The following is an 11,644-nucleotide window of genomic DNA, read 5'->3' on the forward strand; positions in this document are numbered from 1 at the left end:
AGAAGAAAAACTTCAGTTCAGTAATTTAGATCAGCATATCTGATTCACATCCCATAACTGCCGAACATTCATGTCACAGTCCTATGCATTCCTTAACCACTAATTGCACTTAATGTAATCCAATGTCAAGAATACGGAACTTGACCTGTAGCTGGCAGTTCTGCAGCAGGAAACCATGCTGATCTTTGCAGTGTTTCCCACTGAAAGCTCAGAGAGCCCTGAGAAAGCAGCAGTGCGGCCTGAGAAAAAGTCCTGTCTTCACTGAGGCCAAATAAGCTGGGAAAAGATAGAAGGAAAGAGACCTACGTCACGTACATGTCGCAACAGCTGAGAACCTCTGAAGCTCCTTTGAGATGGCCATAATAGAGTTTCTTATTTCACATTAAGGAAAAAGTTGAAGACACAGAGAGGGCCTTACTCAGACAAATTACTACAGCACTTTAGCTGTGTATCTAGACTGCAGGACAGGTGAACTCCAGAGCAAAGTTCATGGAGCCACCCAGAGCACATCACCGCTCCATCCCAACCTGGGCACTTGCCCTTCATTGCCACAAAAAACACTAAGGAGAACAGCCTTGGATGTCCCAGGATCTCACCTTGACTGGTAATGCAACACGGTCAGGTTAAAGAGGGCAGACCTAGAAGCTGGGAAAAACCTCAAGGTTATCAGTTCTATGCAGACTTAGGCACCTAGTATGGCATCTCTGCTGAGATAAGCAATGAACAATTTAGCCTGATATATTACTCAAAGCTTCCTCAGCATTAATGGAGAATTGTAGAAGTCATATTCAGACACCTACTTTAAATTTTTTAACTGAGTAGCTGTGATTTCTGTGTGCTCACTTAATGGAGAGAAAGGGCCTGGCTGCAGAATCTTGAGACATCTCAAATTTAAGATATCATCAAAAGTGTCTGCATCCACTTACAGCTCTGTAGAAGAGAATCTACAGTCAGAGGACTCCTACACTACAGCAAAGTAGTATGCCTTATCTATTGTGTCATCTTTACTCTGTAAGATACTCGCCCACTGCAAAGTCTTCCCCTCCCCCAAACCAGGGAACAAAGCAAGATATGTTCTCTTTTGGTACTGGGCTCCTCCCACTGTAAGTTTTGTACTCCTTACTGCTCACTTAACCTCGAAGACCTCTGTTCTGCTTTTACTTTTGCAACCTATGCACAAGCAAACAAGTCAGGAAAGTCAGGGAATAAAAATGTCCTTAAAATATACACTGACTGTAAAAAGCCACATAGAAATGCCAATCTCCACAGGAATGTAAGTTTTCACTACCTAAATTCTTCCCTTTTTCTTCTTTTTAATCATCTTCATCAATTTCAATTTTAATCCAGGTTTTCATTGGCCTGATTTTATATTAGCCATCCTCAACAGATGATTCATTAAGGTAATTTACCTCCAATCAATGCCCACAAAGCAGCAAGCAGCAGAAGTGGTTTTCAATGTCTCTTCCAAAGTGTCTGGGTTAGCAGTAAGCGCAGTTACAAGTTCAATGAAGTTAACATACTATTAATGTGTTAAAAGGATTAAAGAGCACCCAGAAAAGAGGAAGGACAACTGTTCTACCTGTCTGGAGGAGAAAAGTGAGAAAATTGTTGAGGACAAGAGTTAGATAGGCCTCCGTCTGCTGGAACAGCGAGAAGAGAGGTTTGCCCTGTGCAATCTACAGGCTTACTGGACAGCACAGCATGTTGGTACAAAATAAAACAGGGTGTCATTATTTACAAGCTCTGATTAACACTTAGCTCTTTATGTATTAGCTACATGAATGCGGAATTTACATCTAGAGTTTTCAAAATCTAGAATACTGCAATCAAAAAACAAACAGAAAATATAGTTCAAAAAGGACACCAAAGGGGCAGGGTATTGACACATGCTGTCACCAGACTGGTGAAGCTAATCATAATAAGCTTTATAGTCACTAGGGAAATTTTCTTCCAAAATGCAATTCAAAACATTTCAATTAAGCCCTTGCTCCGATTACATTGCCCCTCAACTACAGAGACAGTATACTGAGATTAGACTTCTTAGAATAACGTCTTGTGAATATTGCTCCACTCCAGTAGTCTGCATGGAGGATGTGCGGCACGTGTGCACAGGGGCACACAAACACACACACTTCATTGAAATTATAATAAAGTGCACCTTAGGCAAAAAATTGTCTCCTTCTGACAGTGTTCCACAGACACAAAAAAGTCAGTCCAAAGTGATCTGTTCTGACATCAACAGTATACACACACACATAAATACACATACAGGAAAGAGTAAGCAAATTTCTGTATGTGTTCGTTTCACACAGTAAATATTACATGTCTATTTAACTGTGTAATTCAATAGATTAGTTTTGAAAGGGACACAAAAAATTCATTTAAGTAAATCTTATTTTTACACATCAACTCAAATCTTGCAAGTTCTTAAAAGGATTACACCCAAAGTACTATAGATTTATATACACACATTCACTGAAGTCCTTACAAGGTGCGTGCATCAGGCAAAGATTCAGATTTCACAAAACATTCATCCTCTCTACAGTATTTCTACACAAACAGCGACATTAACAAATAGAAACATTCTTTAGAATTTGTGGGCTTGCATTTGTGTATATGCACTTGTTGAATCAATGACAAAGCTAAGCTGAAGTTTTTGAACACTACCTGATTTCAAATATAGAAAGCACTCATCTAGTACCTGACATTGACCATGTTTGATACCAACACTTTCAGTAAGATTTCATATAGCACTAGCATATAAGACATTAATGGAAAGAGGAAGATTATTTAGAACTGTACTAACAGAAAAAGTACCTTTGAAGAGGTGACCATTCTCCATCTGAATGACGGTAAGATGAAGACTGAGAAAACATAGAAACTGCAGGAGCCTTCATGTCAGACACGTCATCAACACACACATCTGGAACAGGGATCCTAGGTATAGCAAAAGACATGACATTTAAAAACTGTACTTGATTACTGAACTGTCATACACTTCAGATAACAGAAAACCCCTACCGTAGAGAAGAATCAGCATAACCTGAACTGAAAGGATATACAGAAACATTATCTGATTGACACCTTCTAGTGCACAGCATGATGGAGATTGTTCTTATGTTTTTAATGCAATTTTCATTATTTTTGTTACTATCATTCCCAATGGCTTTCTAGCCTGAAGTTTTTTCTTATAAAAACATGTTCATTGACCATGTGTACTGACTTAAATAGAAATTACTGTTGGAAGGCATAGAATAGAACATTAACGCAGCATCAGGTTTCCATTACATATCTCATTTCTGCTGTTATACCGTGAATTGTCCACTGGTTCTTTTTCCTCCTCTGAGCTAATCTCTATAGGAAACATATCTTCATCTTCTGATGTGTCGTCATTGTCTTCTCTTTTTAAGCTGTCTATTTTATGGGTAGACTTCCTCCTCTTCTTCCTCCTTTTTTTCACAGAGCTACAGACTGGAGATGTTTCAGTAGAAAGCTGGGATCCATGGGCTTGGGGTGGTACTTGTGAGGGTGCACTGGTGTCCAGGTTTCTTATCCTGTCTATGGAGTTCCTCTTCAGCTGAGCTTCCATTAAAGCAGTTCCCTCAGACATAATAGGAGATGTGGAGAGATGATGAGGAATTACCTCCTGAGGAAGAAAAAATCCAAACCATGCAACATGTTAGTTCCTCCACGAGTCATAAATCTGGTTCTAAAATCTATTCACAATTGCCAAAATCTAAGTCATTTATTCCTCAGAAAAGTAACAAAGATTAGACACCTGGATGCTCAACATGGTCCTATAGCCTATGGAAATGTTTCATAGCTGCATCTCCCTAGACAAGTCAGGAACAATACTTGCAATAAAGAGGATCCTCTGAGCATCTCATATTAGGTTATGGCATGAATGTCTATCCACCTGATGCTACATACAGAGCAGAAACAGAATCCTAATTTATAACCCAAACATTTTGTAAAAGCCAATTCTTCACAACTCAGGTAACAGCCAGATGTCAGATAGGTCAGAGGTTTGTAACTAGGTCACACAAGCATCCTCTTAATCATATACACATATCTCTAGATACTCAAGCAAAATTCCTAGCAATTTTCAGTCACCAAACAACTGTTACCCCACAGAGATTTAAACATAAAAGATATAGAAATTAATACTGCACATGCACACAGCTCTCACCTAAAACTACTGTCATACTCAACGTGGAATTTGAAAACTCATTCCATTCTGGACGGTGACAAAAATTATTGGGGATATCTGAAGAGAAATAACTGTAAAAATCTTTTCTTACGACACGTATGGACTATTCAAAATTCGTGTAACCATAACGTATATGGACTGGTATTTAATCACACAACTCAACAGCAGGCATTCTCATTTAAATATAATTCCACATGAATATGTCTTTGGTGAGTACCAGAATTACTGTGTGCACAGGTGTTTATGGGGCATGTGCACTTTTACTGGCATTTTGCTTAGTGTGTGTTCAAAGTAGAGATTTCTGCAAAAAACAGGTCATTGACATAAACCTCTGTTGTACACATCTTCAGAGCATGTGAACAATGTACATGTTATTTCTGCTCACACACTGGCATGCACATAAACTATGACTTATTTTTTAGTTACATGATTACTTTCTTTAGATTTTTCCAAATCTCAGCAACCCAAAAAACTGCACAGTATTGAATTTCCACAACACAAAACATTTGAAAATGTACTATGGGTAGAAGTGTATTTTTCAACAAAAATTCCTAAACTCAAAACTGACTGCGAAGAGCAGGCATTGAATTTTTGACAACTTTAAATTAGTTTTGACCCTTACCTGATCATTATCCATCTCCTGCACAAAAAAAGCCTCTCCATTGTCTCCTAGTTTCATGTGCAAGTCTACAGCCTCCCCATTAATTTCTATGTCAACCTGGAAGAAAATAAACATATTCTCATATGAAAAGGAAGTTATTTTAGATACACAGATCCTGTTCAGCTATCCTACCCCTGTCACTGGGCGAATGCTTCTCAGGGAAGAGTAGGAAACCTTACAATAAGCAAAATAGTGAACTTCTCTCTTTCTCTCTTCTCACCACTTCACAAGGTCATCAATTGTCAAAATGTTTTTCTTACTCATTCAGCTCATTGCTGTCTTGTTCCTCTACTCAGGGAGGTTTATAGTCATTACATAAAATCCTCAATCTTTTAAAATGTAATTCTGAATGCTTCACTCGCCACACAAAACTTTTTGCTTTTTTAATTGAAAGCCTAATTTTGAATTGTGTAAGAAGTACTTCCATATGCAAATTCTTAATATGCTGTCTCTCAAGTTCATTAAACAGGCTTTTCTTCACACCATGAAAAGCACAAACAAGAAAAATTGTTCTACATTCTCAACACAATTCATGCGTCTGTTTCTTCCATGCATTTATCTCACCGCTATACAGCCCCAACTATTTCCATTTCTTCTTCTTTTACCTATCCTAAACACTGGACTTCCTTTCTGATTTATGTAAGACTTGAAGAATGTCCACGATGACACTAGGATCTTTCCACTGAACAATTATAACTACATTCTAGACTCTATGTAGTTACAAGTTATTTCCCAAAATAATCTGTCATGCATCACTCACTGGCAACTTCACATCTGATATCATATTGCCAAGTCATTCAGCCTGGTTACCTTTATCTCGAGGTCCTTGCTGCTTTATGTAGTCTCAATTAACCTCACCATTCTGTTATCCGAAAATACTACTTCATTATTACCCTCCTTTTTGTAACTATTATTGAACACATTAAACAAAGGGGTCTTAATACACAGTCACTAATGAGATCTAATACAGGCCCAAATCAGCACATTCAAAATTTTGCTTTATTGAAAATAAATCTTACAACTGTCATGCTTGTTTTGTCTTTACAATAGTCAAAGTCTTACAAATTATGCTTTGAAATGGAAGAATCAGTAACAACCATTTTTTAATTGAACTTTCCTTCAATCTGGCCACTTCATTAAGAATGTCTGAAGAAAACCTTCACTGGAACACCACAGAACATTCAGCAACTTTCATGCCGTCAGAGTTAACCCACAGACAGAACGTATCAAAATTCTCCATTTTCTTACCACTTTCTCCCTAGAACGTAGAACTCCCATTTTCCCAAAGCGAACATGGAAAGGAGAACACTGAAGATCTCCATCTGGCTGACGTACAACAATTACATCTATACATCCCGACAATGTGGCTGGATTTAGTCCTTTATAAAGCTCCTTCACAGTTACAAACACTTGCCCTGCTAACTGTCCAACGTAATTCATGGTTTGGACCTGCAAGGCAAAAGATAGAACAAATAAGATTTTAATCCCTGCTTTATATTATAGACACATTCTATAAGTGCAGATTCCAGCAGTGGGATATTCTTCTATTTCACAAATTAAAAACTACACATAGAATCAGGATTTCCCACCTAATTTATTTACAGCTGACATGTTTGTAGAGAGCTATTCAAAGACAAAAGCAAGAGACCTTGCAAGTCAGAGAATTGTAACAACTTTCAAAAGTTTGTAAGATCAGTTGCATTCAAAACCACTGTCAGACTTTTAGACTCTGCAGCTCATAATTGTCTCCAATTGTCTCTGAAGAGAAAAGCATTGCTTCCAGAGTAACATCTCCTCCTACCATTTATTTTGCCCTCAACAAATATACTTTTCTCATGTATTTCTGCAGGCTTTTAAGGACAGAGCAAGTGAATGGTTTTTATCAGATCTAATTTTCCTCTACACTCAAGTCAAAGACTATTCTCCCACTTTACAGGGATTTCTCCTCTTAAAAGACTATTATACTACATATGCACAATAGATACACATTAAGGTTTGACAAGCAACCTTCAACCCAGAGCATCTGAACTTTAGAGTGCTTCCTAATGAAACTTTACTGTTCTTGGTTTTTGAAACAACCTTTTAGTAAACAGCAGGTTTATTGAAAATTAGGCATATGTTCATGGTTGAAGTGACTGGCTTTATCTTCTCTGCTCTTGGATTTAATTAGTATCTAGTTTCCTGATTCTACCCTGTTAATACACATCCTGTTTATGATCTGCTGATACACTTAGTCCCCTAGATGGGACAGCATGTATACTTAGACATACTTGAAAGTTAAAAAAGTCTTTTAAGGGTTCTCAAAATAAGAATGAATTTAAGCAGATACCTTCCAGAATAGTACGTATTTTAAGGAATTCCAGTGTCTATTGTTTTCATTATTTTTCCAATACCTCTTGAAGATTCTAAGATACCGATTTCAGCATTTTGCACTCAGTATAGAGCATATATCTCACATACAAGTTCTTTGCTAGGCTGTACTACATGACCTGGACATCAATAAAAGAAACACTTGCAGGGTAGGCAACACTGAAACTCCCATTGATGGTGATGAGAATAGAACTGAGCTCAGAGTCTGAGAGACAGTCACTGCACTGAGCTGTGTAGCATGTGTTAACCAGCATCATCTGCTACAATAGGGACTCTCTTTCAGCTGTGTTCTCTGATAAACAACAAAAATGCTGTAAATTTAAAATGCTGTAAAAATAGCTCTAATTTTTAACTGTGATTTATACTTAGAAACAACAAACTATTAAAAAAAAAAAACAACGGGGAAAGCATTACAGCAAAAAATTGTAAAGTTAGGAAATGCTATAATTAAGGCTGGTCTCTTCATGCATAGCTGTTCTAATTAATTAATGATCACCTGTGGGGTTTTTCTTTCAAAAGGATGTACTGAAACTTCGCTTTCTTCTCTATTTCTATTGCAGTACACAGGTATTGGAACACAAACCATGCTCCGCAGAAGATTTATTTATGTTCTTTTGGGCCTTATGATAATCATCACTACATTGCCCCTGAAAAGCAGTGATGGTTTCCCTATCTGACAACTGGGAAGATGAATCACCAAAAGATTAAGATTAAAACTAGGCACTAACTTTGGAAACCACAGAAACCTTTTTGAAGTATTTAGCATTACAAGATATTGTCGTGGTTTAACTCCAGCTGGCGACTAGGCCCCACACAGCCACTCACTTATTCCCCTGCCCCCCCAGTGGGATGGGGGAGAGAATTGGAAGGGTAAAAGTGTGAAAACTCTTGGGTAGAGATAAAGACAATTTAATGGGACAGAAAAGGAACAAAGTAATAATAATGAAAAAAGAGAATATACAAAAGAAGTGATGCACAATGCAATTGCTTACCACTTGTCAACCAATGCCCAGCCTGTTCCCAAGAAGCAGCTCCTGGCCAGCTTTCCCCCCCAGTTTATATACTGACCATGACACAATATGGTATGAAATATGCCTTGGGTCAGCTGGGGTCAGCTGTCCTGGCTGTGTCCCCTCCTAATTTCTTGTGCCCTCCCCAGCCTCCTAGCTGTCGAGATGTGAGAAGCTGAAAAGCCCTTTACTTAGTATAAACACTACTTAACAACTAACAGTGTGTTATCAACATTACTCTCAGACTAAAAGCAGAAAAACAGCATTGTAACAGCTACTAGGCAGAAACCTAACAGTGTTTCAGGCAAAACCAGGATAGATGTTAACTAATGAAACAATCCCTAAATACTGTTTGGAGAAGCATTTCTGTACAGCTCTCAATTCAGGCATCTAGAAAGTGACACCCACTGGAAAGTCAACACATGAAAACTTCATGGCAGAACGAGCAATTATATTCCATTTTCCAGCATTCAATTGGTATTAGCACTTCTGGGCCTCTATTATACATTAGGAACATGCCTTCCTGAATGCAAATCTAGTGGCAAACTCTTTCATAGGGAATTGCACTTGAAACTCCTGCCACACGCTGTGCTATGTGACAGAACAACAGGTTGGAACAGAGTTCTGGAGGTCACCTGGCCCAAAGGATGGCCAGCTTCAACCAGGTTGCCCATCACCTTGGTACTGTCAAGTTCTCAGTGTCTTCAAGGATGGAGATTTCTCAGCCTCCCTGGACTTCTGTTCCTATGTTTGCCTGTCCTCATACTGAAAATTTTCTTCCCAACATCTAATCTGAAATTCCCTTGTTGCAACTTGTGCCCATTGCCTCTTGTCCTATCACTGTGCACCTCTCAGATTCCAGCTCTGTTTCCTCCATGCCTCCCAACAGGTAACTGAATACCCTCAAGACTGCACAAAATTAGCTCTCCCAGCCTCCACTCTTCAGTCATAAGCTCTTAGCCCCCTAATTATCTTGGTGGACATCAGCCGAATTCTTCAAAAAGCTGGCACCATACTGGCACAGACCTAAGTTCAGAAGTAAGCCTCCAGGGTGACAGATGAAAGCAAACTTTTTAAATTATCCCTTTGCTTTGGAAAAATACTTCTGTTTCTACTGGGGATTTTTCTAACCTAAAGCACAGTAAAAAACATATTTCTTATTGAGCTAAGATTAAGCTTAAAGATGGCTATAATCAGACTCAGAATTACATGGTGTAGTTCACCACAGTTAATGCTTGGTCTGCTGAAGCAACAGAATTTCTAGGTGCAAAACAGCCACAACTTCCTTGGGGGGGATGCAGTTGCTGAGATCATACATACATCCCACTGTTCAGGAGAGTTATGGGCAAACAATCCAAACACAAGGAATCACACTCTTAACAAGCTACACCACCCATCAGGTTTTCTAAACTCCTAAACAGAGAATTTTGCAACCACTCTTGTTCACAAGAAATCTTAGCCGCACATCCTGCCCTGTCTTAGGACACAGAGATTATTTTTAAACTCATGAATTAAAAGTTAAACACCATCTTCAAGCTCTGAGGCCAACTGGCACAGCACAGCTTGCTCCCATACACTGAAAATCTTTTATCCCTTGAAAAGAAAGTGACACATTCAAGCTGTCAACTGGTGATGGACACTCCTTTCAAGCTGGGCTGAACCTGGCCTGTGCAACAAAATCATCGCAGAATTAAAAGACAGACTGGAAGACTAATCACATATACCCTACTTCCCCAGGAAACAAGAGATGGTTTTATATTTCAAATATACGGAACAAAAGATGCTGTAGTTAAAAACAGGGGAGAGTTCACAAACTGGACTCTGATGGATGTAGGCCCTTTACCCTCAAATTCATAAATGCCAACTAAAGCTGAGATTGTTTGAGGTTTTTAAGTTTATACTCCAAACCTAAAGTCAGCCCATACTATGTCAGTACTCCAGGAAACCAACATTCTTCAAACCCCAGAGAGACTGCATGTGGTTTTGCATGTGGCATTTTACCCCAGCCGCTCCGAGAAGTCTTTCACTTACTAACCAGGCAGCAGCAACTTCACCAGTAAACATGAGTTTACATCACAGGTTAAACATCCAGTGCCTACCTGTTAATTGTACTGAATTTAGTAAAACTCTTGATATCATACCATGCTAGTGGACATAGCACAGAATATTTTTTTGCTGCTGGGAAAATTCAGAATCCTTTTGATCTAAGCCTGCAGCAAATAGGAACAGTCTGTACTGCTCCTGTCAGGATTTTCAAATGGCTTGACTTCTTTTCTTTGCCAGAAGACACTCCACAGCTTTACATTATGCATCTATAATGAAATTAGAAGTATTTCCTGGTACAATTTTTAATGTCAAATTAAGTAGCAGCACCTGCCAGGAGCCTCAGAAAATTTCCAACTCCTCTGATTGTTAGAGATAGCAGTAATGTTTCAGAATTGATCATCTTATGGAAAAAATAAAATAAATAATGAAAACTAAATAGAATAAATGAAATAATAAATAAATAATATGTGAAAAATTAATAGCTAGGTGTTTCCACTACTTAACCGATTTATTAACTTGGCAAAGATTGACCTGACAAAGTTTATTCTTTAAAGTCCCACTCTACTGGATGCCACGGTAAGATCAAATGCTCTGTCATCTAGATAATCCACATCTTTCATACGGGTACACCCAACTATGTCCTAATTCCAGTAAAAAAGCTAGCAATTATACCATTCATGGCCCATTTTTTTACTGCCCAGTTCCCTACTTACCTATAAGATTTCCACGTGGTCTTGGGCAAGTTACTAAGGCTTAGATTTTAGAGGATGTTTAACTCCCATCGATTTCAGGCAGGGTCTATCACTGTGGCTACATCTCAACTGCAGCGTGCCAAGCTCATCACAGTGAGACACAGACAAGCATGCTCCTTGCATTTTCTTTTTTCCTGGGAAAGGAAACCTGGACACGTGACCTGGAAGGGAATCACAGGCAGCCATGACCCTGATTTGGACAGTTTGGTGAGGGAGAATTACAGAACATTGTGCTAAGCAGTGTGACTGTGGTTGATCTGCAAACAGGAGGGCAAACTATGTCTAAACCTGAGTATGACCACGTTTTTGCCAGACTTCCCCACGGTCACAGTGGCATGGGACAGATGTATTATTCCTGCAGGTGATTTGACAATATGTCTGGTCAATCAGGAGATAGGTAGAATTCACTTGTACGTCCCAAATCAGAAAGGAACACGCAGCATGTGGCTGGCTCAACCTCAGAATAAGAGCATTTTGCTTCCTGACAGCCAATTCTTCAGAAATATTTTCAGATAGAGATTATTCTGGGCTTAATTCTATTAGGAACCATGTGACTCCTATTCCAAGTGAGCCAAGGCCAGTGCCAAAAACTGTG

At 38.8% G+C, this 11,644-nt stretch overlaps 1 protein-coding gene across 2 annotated transcripts in view; it reads right to left on the bottom strand.

The window, feature by feature from the left end:
* Window positions 1-6,314, bottom strand: part of LPIN1 (lipin 1) — a 33,369-nt gene extending 27,055 nt beyond the window's left edge. Inside the window, exons 1-5 of one of the 2 annotated variants that reach the window (XM_010019565.1) lie at window positions 6,120-6,314; window positions 4,833-4,928; window positions 3,312-3,646; window positions 2,818-2,937; window positions 1,580-1,687 (exon numbers count right to left, since the gene is read on the bottom strand). In XM_010019565.1, coding sequence (XP_010017867.1) covers window positions 1,580-1,687; window positions 2,818-2,937; window positions 3,312-3,646; window positions 4,833-4,928; window positions 6,120-6,311 — 851 coding nt within the window. In that variant the 5' untranslated portion in view covers window positions 6,312-6,314. The remainder of the gene's footprint in view (window positions 1-1,579; window positions 1,688-2,817; window positions 2,938-3,311; window positions 3,647-4,832; window positions 4,929-6,119) is intronic. The other variant, XM_010019564.1, reaches the window with a different exon arrangement.
* Window positions 6,315-11,644: the final 5,330 nt, after the last annotated feature.

The sequence above is a fragment of the Nestor notabilis genome, unplaced genomic scaffold (genome assembly GCF_000696875.1).
Source record: "Nestor notabilis isolate BGI_N333 unplaced genomic scaffold, ASM69687v1 scaffold14118, whole genome shotgun sequence".
Classification (NCBI taxonomy): Eukaryota; Metazoa; Chordata; class Aves; order Psittaciformes; family Psittacidae; genus Nestor; species Nestor notabilis.